The 22,720-nt window shown below is 40.6% G+C and overlaps 2 protein-coding genes across 3 annotated transcripts; one reads left to right on the top strand and one right to left on the bottom strand.

The window, feature by feature from the left end:
* Positions 1 to 1,032: 1,032 nt before the first annotated feature.
* cdc73 (cell division cycle 73, Paf1/RNA polymerase II complex component, homolog) lies at positions 1,033 to 21,923 on the bottom strand. Its single transcript, XM_080034209.1, has 17 exons — positions 21,790 to 21,923; positions 20,980 to 21,085; positions 20,780 to 20,849; positions 20,510 to 20,572; positions 20,238 to 20,290; positions 19,361 to 19,449; positions 18,607 to 18,820; positions 16,390 to 16,488; positions 15,700 to 15,778; positions 14,835 to 14,899; positions 8,155 to 8,212; positions 5,273 to 5,308; positions 4,935 to 5,022; positions 3,863 to 4,024; positions 3,069 to 3,169; positions 1,975 to 2,116; positions 1,033 to 1,853 (listed from the first exon to the last, which is right to left on the bottom strand). The coding sequence occupies exons 1-17, from the start codon at positions 21,918 to 21,920 to the stop codon at positions 1,817 to 1,819; spliced, it is 1,593 nt and encodes a 530-aa protein (XP_079890335.1). The 5' UTR covers positions 21,921 to 21,923; the 3' UTR covers positions 1,033 to 1,816.
* Positions 10,618 to 14,304, top strand: LOC307255175 (beta-1,3-galactosyltransferase 2-like). Of its 2 annotated transcripts, none has more exons than XM_080033813.1 (2): positions 10,618 to 10,781; positions 12,231 to 14,304. In XM_080033813.1, the coding sequence occupies exon 2, from the start codon at positions 12,421 to 12,423 to the stop codon at positions 13,672 to 13,674; it is 1,254 nt and encodes a 417-aa protein (XP_079889939.1). In that variant the 5' UTR covers positions 10,618 to 10,781; positions 12,231 to 12,420; the 3' UTR covers positions 13,675 to 14,304. The 2 variants fall into 2 exon arrangements, with proteins under 2 accessions (XP_079889939.1, XP_079889940.1); XM_080033814.1 differs by lacking the exon at positions 10,618 to 10,781 and adding an exon at positions 11,063 to 11,140.
* Positions 21,924 to 22,720: the final 797 nt, after the last annotated feature.

The following is a 22,720-nucleotide window of genomic DNA, read 5'->3' as shown; positions in this document are numbered from 1 at the left end:
AGAAAGAAAAAAACTATGTAGTAGGCAATGCATATATGCAGTAGTTAATACAATTTTGTGTACCTTATTGTAAATTGTACAGATAATTCATCTGGTTTAGCTCATTAAGACATGAATCAATATTTTTTTTTGAGAAGTTGAACCTGACCTTACGAAAGGCCAAAAGCGTTCAGCCAAAGTTAACGGAGAAGCTGTAGATTTGATTTTATTTATTTTTTGTTTTTATCGCCACTTATCTTTCGATGGAGTAGAATGGGAAAGTCTATGAGCTCCGAGTGTGAGACCCCAAAGAAGTGATTCACAAGATGATTTATTCTCCTAAAGTGCACCTATTCACTCACTGCTCACAATGAACTCTCTATCTTAGAAAGCAGAGCCTAGGACAGACCAAAGGCTGACAGCTCTACTAAATACCTTCCTGCCGACAGACGATGGTTGGCGATAAGAGCCCACAGTAACGGCTTCATGCCAACGCACGGATGTGGTTCAGAATTATCAGCAGTGTGTTGCTTTTACACATGCATAGGTTTAAGTTGAGTAGTAGCAGAAACATGCTGGAAACAACACTGGCATACATACTTGTAAAGTTGAGATGGCAAAAAGTTCGCAACATATGTTGCATCAACTAGTATCTATAATGTATATGATGTTGTGATCACAGCTTGTTTCAGCTGCCCCCATGTGGCAATGTAAGCAAATTGTGCCATATAAGCACAATTAAAACTACAATCCTGGAGGCGTTATATTAAAAGGTGCAGCTCCTCTAATAAGACAAATCCACAAAATGATGTAATGTTGCAAGTGCCAGTTGATGTTTACATGTTGTTAGGGAATGTTCACCACAAAAGAACAATACAAGGACCAAAAAGCAACTAAAACACAGTAGAGCTGGGACTTTGTGGCCCCTGTAGTTGTTGGTCCCTTGTCCGATTGTGCTGGTATGCATTTCATCTTTTATGATCATAGAAAACTACTGACGAAAAGAAGATTAATAAAGTGAACACTGAGCAACTACAATACAGGACACAGAAATGTTTTTCTCTGAGGCTTTATTGTCTATTTTCATGGGATGACATAAAGCAATTCCTTTTTTTGTTCAATCATCTCTCTCTTCTAGCACAACATCAACAAGGAAGATAAAAAGAAGATTGACGAGGCCATTGTATGACCAAGGGATGTGCTGATCCGTCAACAACTGAACTAGTAACTGCTTCTCAAGTATGAACAAATCACTTACCTGCATCCTCGTCTCTGCTCAAAGTTTTGGCTCTGACAGGTTTCTATCATATATGTACATTCAGAACCCCCCCCCACACACCCATCAAAAAAAAGAAAAAAAGAAAAGATAAGTGTAAAGTAACTCTTTCCTCAATACAGTTTTGAGTTGAATTCACTGACAATGATCTGACAGAAATGCAAACCTCTTCCCCCTCGCACCCCATTATGCTGCTTAACATCCCATTGAAAATTGTTTCAATAGTATGTTGCCTTTTTATATTTATATATATATATATATATATATATATATATATTTATATAAAAAACATTTTGGTATTTTTGTTTAACTACATGAAAACATTAGAAAACAATTACAACAAAAACACAAAAATTCCCATAAATTCTCCTTGCCAGTGTCCAGAGAGACATATCCAGCACATTGCATTAGGAAGTGTTGAAGGAATGCCAGTGGAGAATGATGATCATGTTGGTAGGTGGGATGGCAGCCTGGATTGGGTGGGAGGGGGCGTTCTTGCTAGAGGTGGACCGAGGAGAGGAAAGGAGGTCAGAGTGCTCGGATGGACGCTGTGATCTGGGCTCAGAACCTGAGGTGAGCTTTGTGTTTCACCAGGTATCTGATGAAAGAGAAAGAGAAGGGGATAAATGACTCTGTATGGAGGTGCTTCATTACAAAACAGTAGTAGACAATCAAGCCAATGGGTATACGTAAACTTGGAAGAGGAATAAAAAAAAGACCTGTCGAGGGTTTCCCAAAACTTTAGGAATTCGGGCCGGTCAAGGTGGCGCCTGTGGCGGCTCAGCTCCAGGACGGTCACGTCCCACTTCTGCACGTTGGGGTCTAGCTTTGCCTCGTCATACTTCAAATGAAAGGCTCGGACTGGAGGGGAAACACACACACACACTTATATAGTTGAATCTGGGTTGAGGGCAGACGTAAACACGCCGGCATAAGTGTGGCTGCCCCTCCCTTTTAAACCTACGTAAAAAGACTCACAATAAAGGATTTTCAACAGCTTTTGAGCACCAGGAGATCCAGTGTAGCACCTAAACATATTATTTGAATCAGCCCCACTCCACTGTGCTATGTTCTGCTTCACTCATTTGATCTGAATGTTTAAATTGTTCTTGTCACTTGTATATTTGCATTGTGTTTGTTTGTGTATTGTATTTTTACTCGACATCATTGTAAATGAGGGTCACCCCTCAATTGATCGTTCGAGGATAAATAAAAGGAAAAATTAAATTAAATTAAATATATTTTCAATAAAAAGTCATTTACCAACAAAAAAAGGCTTATCTAAAACCACACCATTTAATATTTTTTATATTTAACGGACAACTAGATGGCAAAAAAAATAAAAAATAAAAAATCACCAAAACCACTTGATGCATGAAATGATTTAGAATTTTTAACCGGCTTTCTGAAGCTGAGATGGGCTGCCTATCTCTACCTTACTGGGCTAGGTACACTCTGCACACATTTCCTGGAAGAAATTCAAAAACAGTTTCATGCATGTGTTTTTTTTTTTTTTAATCCGATTACAGTATAATAAATCACATCGTCAGAAGCAGGCGGGAGATTCTTCAATACAGTACAAAATGATTTGCAGTTTAAATCAAAACCTTTTAATGTGTATCATGTTTTCCTTCGATTGCATTTTTAAATCAAATGCACGCTCACTTAAATGTCTTCAATAAATATATAAGAAGAGAATTTATGAGCTTTCTATGAATGGTTTTATCCTTTTACAAATCTACCACAAACTGATGCCTTGTTTGGCAGTTAGTATACGCTATGGTAAAAAAATAAAATGGTCTGTATTACATACTTTTGGCGAAAATGTCGACAGGAGATCCATCAGGCAGCAGCCACGGCCAGCCTTTGAACTGCCAGGCAGGACCCTGAACAAACACGGCCACCACTCGATCCCTGCCGGAAGAGACATGCACAGGTTGCTGACACAAAATAAAGATTTGAAATATTTATGATGAAATAAAGTCACCTGCCATCTGTTATTACAAATACTGCAAAGACAAATGTATAATGGGACATATGTTTGATGCACTTTATACTGTGTGCTGGCTGTTGCCATTTAAAGATAAGACCCACTACAGGAATATCATAAAAGCCAATGACAAACTGTGTTAAACCACAATGAAACCATGTTGACATGATGTGGTGGTGTGATCAGAATGTATGGTATGTGTAATCCTGAGTCATTCCACGCTAACGACTCAGGCCGAGCCATCTGCTTTGGGATGACGCGTGGCAGTTTCATGCTATGACAATGTGGCCAACAACAGGAAGGATGTACAATTGTAACTGTGTTTATCCCTTGAAATATAGAGTCTGAGGTTGATCGAGTCCTTTGGATAATTCAATTAGACAATACATGAATATATGCATTAAGTATTTTTGGTATGGGGTTGGTGCGGTTTTCAATTGTTCTCGCCCTCTTTCAATCATCCACGTCTGTCCTTTTTTTTCTTTTAAATGTGTTATGTAAAGCACTCTGAATTGCCTGTGTGTATGGCATGTGCTATATGAATGAATTGTCCTGCCGAGCCTTGGTATGCATATAGAATCATTTTTGCTTGACAAACGTTGTAAATGTGAGCTCACCAGTCCTGAGGAGCCAGTTTCAGTGGCTGGTCTATGATACGGTAGGGCACGGTGACGCTCAGTGTAGCTCCGCCCGGCTGGATCTGCTCTTTGCGCCTCTGGAGCAGAACCTCGTTGTCGCGCTGGATGCCCTGCTTCTTCTTCTCTTCTGGAGTGACGAACCTGGTACAGTACAAACAAAAACTTCAGATTTCCCCCTTTTTCTAGATCTGTTGAGTTTAACACAGCGATTTATTCAAGTGCGCGAGTCACATTCTATTGATCGTTTACCAATTTCTAATGTCGTAGAGAAAAAAGAAATGCAGATATGAATTTAAGTTTTCAGAGGATTCAGAGAGCTTGGCTTATGTAGTGCAATCCTGGTTTTGCCATCTCTCGTCGTTCAATTGGACTAAGCAGAGCTATTTGCAGATTGTTCCGTTTGTATCTCGTCATTCTGTGAACTCAATGGCTGTAACAGAAAAAGGGAAACTAGTGGGTGTATCAAGGCATTGTTTGCATTGGGTGGGGCTGTGTTGACTTCAATAACCGCAAAGGAAAACTGTCTGGAATTGTGACACCTTCACTGAATAGATTATTGAATCGTCTGAAGATTATAAATTGTAGCTTAAAAAAGGTGCTCTGAGGAACTTCAGCTTTTATTCATTCTTGCACCCCCTTTGGGCAAAAGCGGTATTTTTTTTATTTCTATGCCAGCTGTAGTTCCAGGGTGATGGAGCCATGATAAAGGCATAAAGAAAAACTATATAAAAATAGCATTCTTTGCAATGATGGTCTCGTTTGCTGTTACATGCCATTTATGATCATAAGAAGGAAAATTAGACAGTCTCAGAAATATTTAAAAGTTCCTCATAGCACCTTTAAGCTCGAAATGAGATAAGGATCTTCCTTCCATACCTTCCCTTCAAAATTGTAATCCAACTTATACTTAGTACTGAAAGCACAAAACAAGTGCATAAAACAATGACCCCGTTATGAAAGTGTAACAGCTTGAAAAAAATGTGTGTGTGTGTGTGGACGGGACAAAAAACACACTAAGATCAAGATCTCAAGAGCAGGTTGATTGACATACTTTAGATCCTGCAGGAGATCCTTAGCATTGAGCATTGTGATGAGTGAGGTGGTGGCCGCAGGGATGATGACGATGGGTGTCCGGGAGCCTGTTGGGAAAAGTCAACATGAAAAAGTCTTTACATAAATAAATAAATAAAAGTGTCGGATAGACCGTCAAATAAAAGGCAGTTATATAACAGAATAGAAAAAGCAAGAATTATGAAAAAAATGTGATAGTTATATATAGTAACGTGGGCTAATAGTAAATACATAGTTTTACATAACGTACAGTATATTGTATTTTACATTTATGCTGGAGAAATACATGTAGTATTTCACTGAGAGAACGAAATGTACCTTTCTTTTGATTTGGCGGAGGTCTGGCTTGAGAAACTAGGAGGTGAAAAAAGACAAGATGAGAAAAATGTTTGTAAACATAAACACATGTAGATAGAATATCATTTTGCATACAGCAGGGAGCAGGCAACAACATATGATTAAAATCCTCAAGGAAACTGCCTTGCTTTTTCTCTGTCACTGGATGGTCATGTTATGATTATTTTTGCACTACACTACCAGAAATATTGGATGCATTAGCAGGAGGCTTACAGCAGGGTTCCACACACACACACACACACACACACACACACACACACACACACACACACACACATTATACTGCAGATGGCTCAGATAAAAAGAAATTAAAAACATAAAAGGCTCCTGCATTCCTTTCCCTCCTCTTTTCCTTTCCATATCAAGCACATCTTTGAGTCCATACTTGCTGAGAAACAGACGTCGGATTCTTATCACCAAACAAAAGACCCATTCACAGATGCGGGCGGTTTCTTCCAGAAACATGTGTGTAAATAAGTTATGCAAGGCTCAAGTTATTTTCGGAAAAGCAGTAGAGTGAAGTTCCTTTGAATTTTGTTTTGCTCTGCGGGTGAGCTCAAGTATTAGTTTTTCAAATCGCTAAACCACAGTGGGCACAACTGGAGCTCAGTCTGCAAAACTCTAACTACAATCTGCACTACCAACAGTCACTGGAGCTGAACAGTTCACGTCACCTGCAAAATAGACTCAGTGCAGCAAACACTATGAACCAGCCTCATTGAGATAACACACACACACACACACTGTCAATCAGAACACACTCATAGTAGAAACACTAGCATCAAACCCCAATACACAAATTACAAACTTTTAATCTTTACAGTTTGAATAATTTGAGTTGCTTCACACAAATAACATAATATTTTCTTTGAGGAAAGAGTGAAATGATTAAATTGTTTATTTTTATAACAGCCTACCAGTTTTTAGATACATCTTTTTATTTTATATATTATTGATTACATTTCCAAATTTAGCATTTATCTGTGTACATATTCTATAATTCTAACACAGAAATCAATTCCTGTAATGTTGTCATTTCCTGTATTTCCTGATGCAACTCTCACATGTTTGTTTGCTGGAAATTTGTATTACAGATGCAACTTTAGATCTTTGCAGATTGGGTTGCACCAGCAATGCGAGACCATGATTCACAACAGGGTCTATCAGTGTAGCCCTTACTGTATTCTATCGGACGTTATAGCTCTATTTATAATTTAAATTGAAGCGTGGAATTTCAAAAAGATTCACACCCCTACTCCAATCTCTCACCCACTAGGTCAGACGTACAGTGTTTGATTTAATTCATCGTTTTTCCCAGAAAAATCTTGACAATTCCTCCCTCTCATCTTCTGTTTAGTGAGAAAATGTTCATTCTTTGTTTTGCACCGGAGACCAAGAGAATGGCAATGTACGTCCCTGTATGAACTGAACTACACTGTATAAATAGATCGCAATAAGATCGCATATCTTAAAACAGAACAAGACATGTACCGTACTTTTCGGCCTACAAGCCGCGACTTTTTCCCCGTTTTTCGACCCTGTTATTACACAGCACAGTATATATTCTGTAGCTACTGGGGATGGGCGTTAGTAATCGAGTACTCGAGTACTCCTCGTTTCAAATGATCTCGATTGGTGGATGAGGAAAATCGTTTTTTGTTTTTTTTAATGGTTGTAGCCTTTAGGCCGGCCGGCGGGCCGCCCCTATTTTAAAATGTTATATACGTGTACAAAACGGCACAACACGGATATAAAGTTTAACAAAATTAAATATTTTGATCCAAGTTAAATAAACTAAGCGTTGTGTCAAACAGAAACCGCAAATAACTGCCACCTCCGTGCAGCGCAGCCAGTGTGTGGTCTCCACAGCACCGCGGAGCTGAATGCGGTGCTGGAAAACTTGGAAAGACACGTAAAGAAGCCAGGCTGACTTCGGGCACATTCGAGCAAACGACATTTAAGAAGCCTTTATTATGGAATATAGGATTGAGATTCAAAAGCCGACGGTGTAACGTTCCGTTAACGAGGAATTAGTCGCGGTAATTAGTCACGGACAGGAGTGAGCATTACTAGCCTTGGATATACTAGCCTACTACTTCTACTGCTTTGGTGAGTTATTTAGCCTATCTATGTGTTTAAATTGTAGGACAATAATTTTATTGTATTTGCTGCCCTTCTTATTTTAAATGTCTATTTTGAATGTTAGCCAACTACAGCCCATGCTTTTTTTCTCTCTCTTTTTTCTCTCTCCACCGCAGACCTACTCGATCGGTTTAAATTGTGGCCCGCTTATTTAATTACTTTCAGTTAGGAAAATGTGTTTTAAACTTGTGGAAAATAAATCCTTAATATCATATGGCAACTGTGACTGTTTGACATAAGCATTGAGCGCTTTATTGCGGTCAACCGTTGTTCTGTAGACAGATGCGTTGCGTCCTAAAAATAGAAAAAAGTTTAACGAGGAATGATTGATCCTCGAGGAATGCAAGCGATCACACGAGTAGCGAAAACACTCGTGCCCATCCCTAATAGCTACTATTGCACAAAATGGTAACACTTACGTACGTTATGCAAATATGCAACTTGTTTGTTGAAATGTGGGAGCTTCCTCAAGCAGCCATCTCTTTCCCGACAATCCCCTCTGTGCACGAACTCTTACATATGGTAATTAAACATTATAACACCTGCGGCTTATTGTCCAGTGCGGCTTATAGTACGGAAAGTACGGTACTCAAATACAGTCGAAACATTTTGATAGAAAAATCATTATGTATTTTTTTACAAAAACACTAAGCAGACAAATTTAAAATATCCACATAAAACTTGAGCATGTAAACACTCACCTGGACGAGGGACGGGCTGCAGTGCTGGGGTCTGGGCCTTCCTAGCAGACGCTCCTTCCTGGAAAAACACAACACTTTGTTGTTGGTGTGTTCATGTGACTCCAAAGCTCTCACCTTGTCTTTTTCAAAATTGTAATTTTACAGTTAAATGTGCATAGTATTGGCGATGATGTCAGACAACAAGAGAAAACTAAGGCCCTTTCAGTTAGTGCTGCTCATGCAATTTACTAATGTTCTCTGAAGAGCTTGTAGGCTGGTAAATTAAATACATGTATTCTTATTTGTTTCCAGTGTGAAATAGACATATTCCACGTAGTTTCACTATTTTATTAGGTTAAGAAGAAGATAACCTGTGCTGCATATGATTAAGAAATCTCTCTCATAATATTGCATAGACTCAAGCCTGTAGTAGCTCCGGTTCTTGGTGCTAAACCTTTGAATTGTCCTCCTTAAAAATAATGAAAAGGTGTATCCATATTGTATAAGGTTCTTCCTGAGTGTAGACTGTCCTTTAACATCTACAATTAAAGTTCTTCTGGAGAAGCTATCTACAGATGCTAGGACATTTCATCCCAGCCAATCCAAGCAATGCCGATATGAAAACCACTGAGCATTATTAGCTGTGCAAAAAAACTTGAGTATTAAGAGGATGACATCTGCACATCGTCAGCAGTTTGACAATGTATATGATTAATTAACTGCCAATCTAAACTGTTAGCAGGCCCAACGTCTCTAGTCTCATTCCAGGAGCCGCAGTACAGGATCCGGGCCAATTACAGATAAACTGCCTGTCTGCAGCTCAGCCATAGTTGATTGCTTCTACTTCCAATGCACTTCCTCTCCAATGTTAGTACACTTTGCTAAAAGAGGTGCTCTGCTCCTTTTAAAGCTTTAAAATACAGTATATAAAAAGGGATTGCAATATCAAAACAACCACCTATCAGGGACTTTTCCATGGTGGATGGTAGTCATTCAATCCATGCAACAATCCTGTAAATTCAATACATCTAGAACTTGAAACAGTCCAGCTCATTGACCTGTAACATTAATTGCAATAATAATAATAATAATAATTTATATAATTTTTTTATTTTTTATTTACAGCACAGCCAGATGTGTTTCAGTCTAACCATAAAAGACCCGCTACATAAAATCAGTTTACTACTGGATGAAGTAATAACATTTCTATTGGTAGCCAACAGCTGTGGAATAGTCAAAGTTTGTCAACAATGAGTCAACAAAAACATATCAGAGAGCTTATCAACTATTCATGTGAATGGAAGACACAGCTTCACCTTTCCATTAGTCTGTCAGCTTCTAAACTAAACCAAGATACACACTGTGTTTTATCATTGTGTCCTTCTCTTGCCTGTACAATAAATACAAACTCGAGTATGAAAATTGAAAAAGCCCAATATGAGGTAGACCATCTGATAAGATGACGACTGGCCATGAGCACGCACACAGCCAAGCATTCCTCCTCACAGTGCCACCCAAGGGGAAAAAAAAGACACTGCTTGTCCTACTGTGGTAGAATTAAAATGACAATGCCTCAATATAAAAATCCAGGCGTTCCAGACCATGGGTAGCACGGCTGAATGAGCACACACAATTGTTTTAATTATCTGTGTTCCAATCATCATCATCATCATCATCATCATCCAGTACCAGAGGCTGGGAGGAGACAGATTAAACAGGGCTTTTGAGTTGCACTGTTTATTGTTGAGCACAAAAAAAAAAAAAGGGGAAACCTCACGTTTGCCATTTTTCAAATCAAATTAGGCAATTCTGCAAGCCTTTTGAGATTTGTGGAAGTGCAGACACAAGCTTTCTGTCTCCTCTTCCTCTTACTTCACAGCACGCCGAAATTGAACTGACACTTTTATTCCTCTTTCTGGAGATTGGGCGTGAATACAAATAGGTCAGTAGCCTGCCGCCCACCCCCTCCTAACAGAGCAGACAGCCACAGCGCAGCAGAGACGGCGTGACGTGGTGGAAGAGCGTACTGCCACCAAGCCTGGAGCTGCTGTACACACACACACACACACACACACACACACACACACACACACACACACACACACACACACACACACACACACACACACACACACACACACACACACACACACACACACACACACACACACACACACACACACACACACACACACACACACACACACACACACACACACACACACACACACACACACACACACACACACACACACACACACACACACTACAACGCTAGCCCCTGTTCATCTTCTTCCTCCTCCCCCGCTGCTTTCACACCCCCTTTAGCCCTCTACACTGCAGACAACATAGCGGCAGCACAGAGCGGAGCGCGCAAAGGGCTGCCGAATGAGGAGAACGAGAGGAGGAAAATGAAACGACAAAATAAATGACAGAGGCACGAGGGAGGGAGGGAAGTTAACATGGGGGGGTGAATCAAAGCAGAGGAGCATACGAGGATCGGCACAGAAATGAGAGATGCATGGCTTTATGCATCACACGGAGATGATCCCTGTTTATCCACTGTGTTCACAATACGACCAGCGAGGACAGTGAAAAGGACTCAGGAGCTGCAGCTGACCGCCAGACAGATCTCTCTACTCTAAAAGGTAGCAGCACCGTTAGCATCCAGTCTCTGGGGACAATGCGTCAAGGCAGATGGAGAGGCCGCAACGCTTCTCTGACACATCTTTATTTTCCCATGCACACACGCAACACAGTCACACCTGTGCATGCCTGCAGTAGATGCGAGCGCGAGGGAGGGAGGGAGGACTGCAACGTTCCCTGTATTTGATCGGGTTAAAAAGGAGATAGGGGAATAAATAAGGACCTGAATCATCAAGCCCGAGCTGCATGTGATTCTGATTTGGCCGAGAGCAAAGCGGGAGCAGTGATTAAGAGGGATGGCAGTTAATCATATTCAGTAACGATGGACGCTAGAAGCGGACGAGCACTTCGATTAAAATGGGTGAGTTTAGGCCGTGAAGGCTTCAAATGCAAACGTGCTTCGACATGACACTAACCATGTGGAAGAAATGCATACCGCCAAAAATCATTGGGGGTTATGTAGAATACAGGATGTGAACTGAAGGGTGTGCCTTTTAGTGACAGAAAGAAAGAAAAAAAAAAACACTCCTCTCCTTTCTATTCCTGTTGATGCATGCAAGGGAGCTAACAGAAGTCTTTTCAGGGCCTCTGTGAGCTCTCACAAACCGCTCTTTGTCTTGTTGGGGTCCTTAAAGTCAAAACACTGACAGAAGACACTCCACTTCATGGGACTAGCAGCCTGCGAGCATAGGCAGTTCATCTCATAACAACCTCTCATCTGGATACTGTTCCAAGAGCAAAGAAATGTTGGGTTGAGAAGAGCAGAGCCTACCGTTAATTCTCATACCAGATTAAAATGATTTCATATGAAAACAAAAAAAGGGAACAAGACCAATACTCTTTCTAAGAATACAGATCCTGAAATGCCAATTCCTTGTACAATCATTTACTTTTATTTTCGTTAATCTCAACAACAGAAAGGGGAAATGACTGCTGGTTACATTTTTTTAAAAAAAGGTAAGGATTAGGATGAATAAAGCTTCTAATCTTGACCTTAAAAAGGCACACTAGCTCATGTAGGAGAATGTTTGTTGAGAAATCACTTTGTCAAAATGAGTGAATATCTCCTCATAATCTGCTACCTGTCCGCACTGTGTGAGCCTCTGTAAACTGGTATGTACAACAAGGCCAACGTAAACAAAATGAGCCTGCCATGTTCACCAGCTCGTAGCCAACTTTGCTCGTCTGTGGTTTGCTGCTGGACAGATAAGTGTAGTTCGTTTTTTCAGCCTTTTCACTAAAACAACATCCTGATGAGAGCAGTGAGAATGAACCAAACAGTCAAGTTGCACACTATAAAACCAAAACAATTAGCTGAAAGATGCTAAAGAAATAGCACAGAGTTGAGGCGAACTGCAGAATTGGGTTTGTAGTTATTTTACAGGAGTTTAAATGTAACTTTGACACTGTATCTTTGATATTGCTAATACATCCTCTCCTCTTTTTTCTAGAGCAATCCTTAGAGATGGAACATCAGAGCGGACTCACACCTTGCAGCTGGCTCTTCAGGCAACAGCAAATTCCTCTTCATGTATGCTCATCAGATATTAGAATAAGATTCAAGTCCCTTAAGCAAACCAAGTTTGAAATTTGACTTTGCCTCCTGGGGGAGTGTATGAGTGAAGTAGTCCTGCTGTAACCATGCAGTGGAGACGTCGCCACTGTTGTACACACACAACTAAACTGTTCTATCTGGTCTCACTGTTGGGTGTACTGGTCTTTCTGGTCCACCAGGTGTGGCTGCCTAAACTCACAGGCCTGCCACGCTGGAGAGGGCATCCGGTGGTGTACAGAGGTGGGGAACTTCATACCACTAAGGCCAAATGGAACGTGAGCGCCCAGCACTCTGCGTGGAGGTTTGTCATCGTTCCCCAGCCCACTTTCAAAGCCGATGCCAACATTAGCTCTGATGAGAAGGAGCGTGTCTCCCCTCCTCAAAGCAGCCCAAGCTATGAGAACGCTTCTGAAGCAAGTGTAGAGGGAGAACTCAGCGGCCCAATATCACAAGGGCCTTTTGCTTACATCATCAACGAGCCAGACAAATGTTTGGCGAGCGGACCTGGGCCATTTCTGGTGTTGCTGATAGCCACAGAGGCTCGGCAGGTGGAGGCGAGGAGCGCCATACGGCAGACATGGGGGAACCAGAGTGTAGCTCTGGGATTAATCCGCCTCTTTCTGCTGGGGAGGAACGAGGGCGAGCTGGGGCTTTTGCAGCAAAGGATGCTGGAAGCGGAAAGCCGGAGATATGGTGATATCATCCAGCAGGACTTTATGGATTCCTACAAAAATTTGACCATTAAGACATTGATGGGGATGAACTGGGTGGCAGCTCACTGCCCGCGAGCCAGCTACGTCATGAAGACGGACAGTGACATGTTCGTCAACACAGAGTACCTCGTTTACAAGCTGCTCAGGCCGGAACTCAAGCCAAAGAAGAACTACTTCACGGGGAACAACATGAGAGGCTTTTCACCTAACCGAAATAAGAACAGCAAGTGGTACATGCCCCAGGAGCTTTACCCCGGTGACAGGTATCCCACCTTCTGCTCTGGGACCGGTTACGTCTTCTCTGGAGACTTGGCCAGGAAAATCTACCAGGCATCGCTAGGCATCCCCTACCTGCACCTGGAGGATGTGTATGTGGGAATATGCCTGGCCAAGTATGGCATCGAGCCCACTCCGCCCTCCAATGCCTTCCTATTCAACCACTGGCGGGTGTCTTACTCCAGCTGCAAGTACAACCACCTGATAACATCGCATGGGTTCCATCCCAATGAACTACTCAAATATTGGCATCACCTGCAGAGCAACAAACACAACGCCTGCATCAACACACACAGACCCCGATCACGCAGGTCACACGCCAACAGAATTAAAAGAGAGAGACCAGTTTGATGAGGGAAAAACATCCTGTTAACCCTCCAACTCCCAAGCTCAAATATTGAGTTAAACAGCTCAGCACATTCTCTTCTTAAATTGGATCCAAAGTATTATTCCAAACTTTGTACATATGGAAACTCAATATTAATGTTGTATACATGTTGTGTAAAGACTAGTGGAATGCTCGATAGCCAATTTTATACATCGGAGAGGAAAACTGTTCATATGTCCGAGTCAAACCACTGGATTGTTTATGTTTGACAAATAATAAGTTGTGTTACACTGTTGTGCAAATGCTACTCTTTTTTGCAATGATACGTCACATATATGTTTGCGTTTTAAATATGCCGAGTGGACAGGGTGCAGTGCCAATAAAACATGTGTGTCAAACAGTCAACGGAGTCATTTAACAAGAGACTAGTTTCCAGTCGGGATCGAGATAGTTTCACATTGATAACAAATGTGAGAAAACAATGCAAGGCAACAACGATGACATAAAGAATGTTCCATTTTTCTTGGATGGGACGGGAATTATTACCGGAAAAAAATGCTGTCAAGACATCATGATGCTTCTACCACAGATTTCTATCGACAGAATATTCAGAATGTGCTGATTGACATGTAAACTGGAATATCGCTGTAGCTTCTGCGCATGTAAACACCTTATTTGGAATATTGTCTTAACCGAAGTATTGACTTTAATCAGAATATGCTGCGCATGTAAACATAGTCATTGATAACAAATGTGAGACCAGCCATGGGAGGACTTCATGTAGCACAAGAGCTCCCATTGTTAATGAAGACAAGCATGTAAGTGACATGTAGATTGGAAGAAAACACTTTCATGTCTGATTTCTGATGTTCTATTTTAGATGGTCAATGGCAAGGTTAAGCCTCTTTTTTTTCTGACATTAATTAACTTAATGTAACTAAATTCATGCTGGCTCATTCTTTGAGTCATTACATGGCAATGTTCATATGCATCGTGTTTTTTTACTGTCTCTGAAACACAGGGTGTTCTCATTAAATATGTCACATTGAGACTTTGGTTAGCAGCCGTTCTAGCAAATACAAATAATTATAAATAGATTGTTTAAAACAAAATGACACGCAGCGTGGCTCTGGGTTTCAGCACATTACAACACTATTGGCAAACAGCGGAGTTCTAATCTTACCGTCACTGACTTCAGGGTCATGCCGTGGTAAGTGCCCATGGTGTCGATCTTGAAACCCTCCGTTTCTGAATAAAAACAAAACATAACAAGCTGTGAATCACTGGCAGAGTAAAATAGGTTTCATTTCAAAAGCACATCGTCAATAAAATAAGACGCCCGAATATAGTGTAACAAGTTTCTGTCCTCACACTTAATGTCACCACTTAAGAAAAACGTGTTAAATAAATGTACAATGTGCCCTGCATAGACTTATACCAGAAACAATGGCAACACCTGAACGTATACAACCTGTCCATAGGCCAATAATAACCGCACCCACCCTCTTCATACATGCAGTTGACTCAATGTCCCACTAATAAGGAAAAATAAAAAAACAAAATAAAAAAGTCTTTGGTGGCCTCTGCAACCCTAAATAAGTCCATATGAAATAACACCACACTAAGAGCATTTATGTATTCAATCTGCCCTTCACTGTTATTTTCAAATGGTGTTGCCAGAATGCTGAAGCAAAATGGTCTTTTCATGTAAAGCTTTATCTTTCAATAACATGTGCTAATTGATATATGTGGAAAAGGTCATGGGGTAAAGAAAATCGAATATTTGACAGATCAATATCTCCACACACACACACACACACACACACACACACACACACACACACACACACACACACACACACACACACACACACACACACACACACACACACACACACACACACACACACACACACACACACACACACACACACACACACACACACACACACACACACACACACACACACACACACACACACACACACACACACACACACACACACTTTGAGACTAAAATTAGCTTCAGGAGCATGAGAAACACTCACCCTCTTTCCCTTTGAATCGCTCCTGATCGTATCTGTTGTAGGCAGCTGGGACAGGCTGCTTGTTCCTTAAGGACTGGTCCTGCAAACATGAAACACAAACAATCAACTGTTGCACATGTCAGTCAGAACACCTTTTAATTGAGACACTAGAAGTACATTAAAAAAAAAAAAAAAAAAAAAAAAAAAGTGATTTATCATGATTGTGGGGGGCGATCAATAAGGGATTTAAAAGGTTGACCATGCAACATTTTAATTAAAAATAAAATTATGAGCTTTGGTAAGCTCAGTGGCTAAAACACTGACATGTACTGTATGTCTAACTGGAAAGTGTCCTCCCTCCAGTGATTTTCCCCAGAGTGTCGGATGATCCTGCTTGCCTGCCTTTAAGATTATCTTCATCAGGATAACAGTGAATATCCTCATGAGTGATTTGAAAAAGCCTCTACCTCGGTAACATAAGGTCCTATACTCATTTTCTGATTTAGTTGGAATTTGCACAAGGGGGAGCATCCAAACAGTCATTCCTATATCCTGAACCTGTCACCTGGGCTGAGGGCACAGCTCGCCCACTGTAAAACCCTAAAACCGAGTAATTTTTTTAATCTTTTTTTAAAAGATTGTTTGACATTCTCTAAAATGAGATGTGTTATGTGTAGAGAAACAGAGATAACCCGCAGAGAATGTTCTTACCGCCTGAGCAGTGTTCTGTGCTGGTCTCTGCTCCGGGGCTCGACCCTCTTCTCTGGCTTTCACCGACTGAAGGATGGCAAAGATGTTCTTGGAGAAGTTCTGCAGAGCAACACAGATGAGAATAATGAACAAACCCCTGCACAGAAACCCCTTCCTTTTTTCCATCAACACCAATAAAGTGAAACGCATGATGGCTTCAGGGTCCCTGGTATATGAAAGTTTAGTATCACGTTTAAAAAAAAGCAGCTACTATGCGCCTTGAAGTTGCCTCTTCAATATACAAAGGAAAGACTAAATACTGCCATCTACAGGCACATTAGAGTTTTAGCCTGTTATTATGAAGTAATTGAATTAAAAATGTTTTTTATTGAAAACAAGATGCAGTAAGATGCTGTATGTAATTCAAATGTTTACCAACAGATTTAAAAAGGCATTCAGGCCATGCAGTTTTCACACATACCATGTATAATGCCAGAGGGGCATAACGACTAAAAGCTGATAAGTTTTGAAGTTGTCCTTTGCACAGTGGGCAGCTGTTTCAACTGATGTTTCAAAAAGCAACATTTTGGACTGTGGGAAATGACCAGCTAAAAAATAATTTTATAATTATTAATAATTTATTTTTTTTCCCCAAATGTAGCCACATTTAGGGCCCTATGATTTCCGCGATAACGAAAACACGGACGGAATCACGGAATCGGGCAATAAAAACGTAATCTGCTTGTTAACACGGAATGTCACGGAATTCGCCATTATTTTGGTGAAATTCAATTTCCAAGGCAAAGGGAAACAACACGGTTGAAATTAAAGCAGAACTAGGGAGGAATTTTGGCAACATCTAAAGACCAAACTACTGCCGTGAAAAGTAGAGCCTGGCTGCAGGATCGCTAATGTGACACACAGCGCCAAACCCCTTTCACAAATCTGTCTATTCAATGTTTACTTATGAATGTATCCATGTACGTAACTCTGACATGTACATAACTTAATTTATTGTTAATAATATGGTCTGTTTATAAATTCGGCATATGATTAAAGCATCTAAAAGCACGTAATCATGTTAAACGTTTACTGTTTTTAAGTTATTAATGCCACTCGCTCCCGCAGATACACAGCACAGGGAGGTCTTATATTCAGCCATTGCTAAAGGGAGTGTTGTATTATGGAACGGCCGCTGTGGTACGAAATTCCAGTCTCAACAATGTTTCCTACACGCAATTATAACTCTAGCGTCTACAGCCCGTTGTTTTCATGTAGCGTCATGTGTTACATTATTCAGCTGTTGCCGTGATGTCGGCTAACGCTAATGTTAACTAACTCTCCGTTGCACAATAGACTGTAGGTTGGTGTTGCAGCCCGCTGTTGGGTGAAGCGCTGTCCCATAGGTAAAAGCCATGGACTTATAGAGCCTTTTCCAATTTTCACTCTAGTCCAGCTTCTTGCAAAGTTAATAAGGACTTTATTATTTATGTAAAAATAATATTTAATGTTTCACTTGAAGCACAAAATGAATGGCTTTATTTTCAGTTATAGCCTATACCCAACAAATTTGTTTTTTCGCTTTTTTTAAGCACTAAAAACAGTGCAATGTTGTGATGTATTTTAAATTTAGCCTTATATCCGATTAAATTGTTAGAATATTATTTGTTCGCAATAATTAGACACTCGTTCTGATGACGAAATGAGTGTTAATTGTAAAAAAACGGAAGTCATGAGATTAAAACGGAAAAAACGGAATTTGTGAAAAAATAAAACGGAATTTGGAAAAAAATAAAACGGATTTCATAGGGCCCTACACATTGGTACGTACATTCGATTTTGGAGATGTACTATGCCAGGAAAATTACTTTAAGCCTGATACCAGGAAGAGAAAAGCATGTCAAAGTCTTTCAATGGCCCAGCAAAAAAAAATGTTTGAAAGAAAATACACACTGGGTGAGAATCCTGCTGTGGTTGCCATCTAGTGGTTGAGATTTTAACATTGCTACACCATAAGGGTATTTTCACAGTTGGCCAATTTGGATGTTTTCCCCACACCTAACTACCTGAGAGCTCAGCAGATGTGGGGAAAAAAGGGATGGCTGCTTTGAAATTCAGGTAAGCACAGAAAACTGGGACTGAGACCGTGTGCAGGTTAGAACATGAGAACATTTGATAAAAGGAACAGTGCAACATGTTGGGGAAAGACAATTGCTGTCAACAGAAGCCGACTCAGACCTTTCCGGTGCTCTGGAGAATGGTTGTCCTGGTCCTCCAGACCCTCTCCCTGCTGACGATATCTCTGGTGACATCCACCTCAGCGTCCACAAAGCTCCTCTGCTTCAGGGTTATGTCATCGTCCAGATCTGTTTTGATGGTGGAACGTTTCTTGGCCATAATCTTGGCTTTGATGGCGGCGATTTTCTCCACTGACATGGCCTCGGACAGTGATCTGGAGGGAGGAGTAGAAAAGCTCTTATCATTGGGAGCAGCACGCCACTTTGAGGAACTGGTCTGTGGCTCTTGTGTTTTACTAAACATTGAAACTCTATCAGATTTATAAGATGGAGTCAGTGATTCTGGAAAACTCTTGTTGTAAAATCTGAAAATATTCTCTCACAGTTACCAGTCTATACTGTGTCTACGTTCAAAAGAAATCTGGTATTAATACACAGCGTAGGCTTTTTAAACTGGTATGTCAACAATGGGTACATAAACAAAGGGGGCCCACCGTAGCAAGCAACATGCCAGTTCAAAGAGCCTAGGCTGTGTTTTACCACTGGATTTTTTTTTGTGTCAGCACACACAGAGTAAGTACAGGTAGTGGATTGTGAGCAGATATTCACTGATTTTGACAAAACGTGATTTTAACAACAAGCATTATCCAGAATCACTGACTCCACCTTTAATTGGCATTGTATGTTGAACAAAAACCCAAACTGATGTAAGTGGTGAAATCCATGGATACTGGTGAGGTTTCTTCCTGCTATACCTGATCTGGTCAGTCTGAACGATGCCCTCTTTGTGGCCCTCCAGACGGGCAGCCAGACGCTCCTTGTCCAGACGCACTCGCTCCTCATCCTGAAAAGAGAGCAGCGTACACGCACCATTAGCAAATAAATGCAATCAAACGACAGGTAATACCGCAGGTCTATGATTTACCAAGTCAGTGCTGAAGTTACAAAAGTTCACTGCTTTGGCAGCTACACTCATCGTACATTACTGTAGTAACTATTGTTTGGACTTATTGGACATTACACGCACTTCGATCAAACTTAAAAAATAAAATGGACAGCTCAGTAACACCGACCACCACAAGGAACAATATGGTCAACTGTTGAACCACTGTTCCTTATGTCTTGCATGGGAGCGAGACAATTTACCCAGTTTGTCAGCTGAAACAACTATTCAGTTAACTGCAACTTCATTACCTAACGCACACACATACTTTGGCTGAATATAAACTTCCCAAATGCACGTTCAAATGTTTCACTTGGCAAAAGTGGATGGAAATGCGGTTACATTCCGCGTTGAGTAGTTTGTGTTCATTTTATTAAAAATTAACAGCCAATCACCACAAAATGAATTGTATATTTACATGGTTGTAAATATTTTGTCCTAATTCTATTTGAATTTAGTTGAAACATTTTCAGGACAAGAGCTCCCAGCTCACATTTGTATTGGTTTACTTTAGTGGAACTTATTGACTTATTTGATATTCCAGCTGTTACCAGTAATCAATCAAGTGTGTGCTGGAACCATTGCTGCTTGTGGAGCAGAGATAAGGGTGTGAATGATTCATGGCTGTACTGACCAACATGGGAGTATAGTATGTATATACACTATGCATCTGTTTTATGTCTGTTTACCTCAATCCTTGGTTTTTTGGCTTCAGAAGAAACTTCATCAGCTGCTCTTTTGACTAAAAAAGGAGAACAGTGGTATGACTGACAATTGACCGTGATATCACCGTTTTAATAGAAAATGCTGTAGTAGACAGCAGCTATAAATACATTTCATTAAGTTCTAATCACACTTTAAAATAAAAACAATTAATCTATTCTAGCAATCAATTATAACTACAGGTGGAACTAACTTTTTACAACTTCATCTTGATGTAACAATTATAATGGGAACTTACCCTGCGTTGGCCGTTGCAAACCTATTTCTATGGGCGCACTTCTGTCAATACTCGTAGACGTCGCTGTGGAAGAACAAAAGTAGAACCATTATTAAGTTTACAATTAGAACAACTAAATGCAGACTCCTCTTGTTGGGCTTAATCAAGAAAACTGTCATTGATGTATTGTGTTTGAATCATGAAGGAATTATGATAGCATAAATACACAGACTAAATGTTGTATCCTGCACACAATATACCGTCCAAGGAGATCTCTAGAGTGTTACTTACAACTCTCCCCATTGAGATATGACAGCAAGCCTTTTCGATCAGGTCTTCTGACAACAGGTATGTTCTCGGTCTGTAAACAAGCATTCATAAAACTAAATTTAAATATTTTGCTAATGAGAAGAAAAGAAAGAAGCTGATACATAGAGTTAGTCTTTAAACAACATAATGGGAGTGACAGGATAAGGTAGTGTGACACTTACTGCAGCTCGTCGCACATACGATGGATGCGGAAGATGCACATTGTTGAGCAAGAACAGGATAGAGTCCAAAGTATAGTACTCTTTGGGCTGGCCCTCTTTACCAGTACTGTAGGGAAGGAAATTAAAACTCAGATTTCATGATAACATATGACTCAAATGTACACACCCTGCAGCAGGTGGTAGATTTCAGTACAGCTGAATTGCACAGCACAAGTTCATAACATGAAGTAAATATGGTGGTGACGTTATTGGAGTAACGAAAACTGGTTCTGTATTCTACCATGTATTTTACGGAACTATCTGCTGTTGTCTAGTTGTATAATGGACCAATCCCTTAGCAGCTTCATGCTCTGCGTTACAAAGTTGGCTGTTTGCATCATAAACAAACCTGCTAAATAGTCGTGAACATTGAAACTAAATACACACATCTTCCCGTCGGACCACTGGACCCCCTGACCCAATGGGAACACAACTCACCGCTGGCTAACGTCGCTCAGTTAGCATCACATTACTAGTGCAAGTTTAGCTGTGGCTGCATCTCTCATAAATGCATTAGAGGTTTGGTTAAAAAAAACAGAAGTTGACACGCATAGAGGCTAGAAATTGCACTCGGTGCTCTAGGTGCCGTGCATAACTAGCACGCCAAAGTAGCCAAATATAGCTTAAAGTTTGAAGCGCAATAACGACCCGAGGAGTTAAGTTAGCATCTTAGCATGTAGCTTCCAGCGAGCCTTCCGCCGTGACCATCACCGATGAGCTTCAGCAGCGGGCCTACAAGAGCGCTATGCAGACATGTTAGCACTGACATACCCCCAGATTATGTAGTTGGTCTTGACATTTTTCGGCCAGGAGAACTCTCCGAAAATAACTTCATCCCCTTTAGCGACGATGACTTTTTTCTGAATGTTATACTGACGGAGAACACTCAACACATCCGCCATCTTCACTCGTCTTGGTGTGTAGTGTGTTTGCAAGGTCCCCAGTTATCAACACGATGTGGCCTCGCAGAATGCCTGATCCCAATGAAACTTTTCGTCACCTTTGAAATATTTCCCCTCGATAACAAAGTGCACATTTTCCTCGTTTGCCAGCTCAAATACATGTCCGAAGTTGATGAAAGGTTATTATTCATTTTTTTAACTATTCTGTTTGTGGCACTTGCAGACATGCTACTGGTAGTCCCAGACAGTGCCTTGCTCAAGGACACTTCCACAGGATGGACACTGGTCAGTCAGAGATGTACACCTTCTTTATAGGTCCATGATGTACACAAACAATGTTAACTTTCATTAATTCAGACAGATCATTGTAACATAGGAGGCCAACATCAGCAGCAAAATGTTTATTAGAGGTTTACATTGCCACTATATCATCAAGTCTTTGCATATTAAGCAAAATGGATGCAACAGAATATGTAGTAGCCTATGTATGTAGGACTTTCTACTAAAAACAGTGTATCAACAATCATATTATACAAATGTTTTAGCTTAATAGACATTGTCATAACATTGAAAATGACAGTATCTGCATGTGTGGACAAACATCCTTCACAGTAAGATGGTCCACAAGTGATTTTTCTTCATAACCGGGGGCTCACACCAGAATGAATGACGAGTAACACGTTTAGTTAATGCTGTCAGCAATAACAGCAAACTATTTTGACTAAAATAAGATGCACTAATGAATGTGAAACTAATTGGCCCCTTACGGCAAAACTCAAAGTAGTGTGTGTATGTTTTGT

Source organism: Ammodytes marinus (genome assembly GCF_949987685.1).
Source record: "Ammodytes marinus genome assembly, chromosome: 9".
In the NCBI taxonomy this organism is placed as follows: Eukaryota; Metazoa; Chordata; class Actinopteri; order Uranoscopiformes; family Ammodytidae; genus Ammodytes; species Ammodytes marinus.
This window is presented reverse-complemented; position numbering and strand designations above follow the sequence as displayed.

Bases quoted from the DNA above. Each gene is read 5' to 3' on its own strand.
- LOC307255175 (XM_080033813.1), top strand. From the start codon at position 12,421: ATGCAGTGGAGACGTCGCCACTGTTGTACACACACAACTAAACTGTTC.
- cdc73 (XM_080034209.1), bottom strand. From the start codon at position 21,920: ATGGCGGATGTGTTGAGTGTTCTCCGTCAGTATAACATTCAGAAAAAA. The intron at 5,023-5,272 runs GTACATTTCGTT...TTTTCCCAACAG, and splicing joins TCCGCCAAATCAAAAGAAAG to GCTCCCGGACACCCATCGTC. The intron at 3,170-3,862 runs GTGAGCTCACAT...CTCTTCCGGCAG, and splicing joins AAACTGGCTCCTCAGGACTG to GGATCGAGTGGTGGCCGTGT.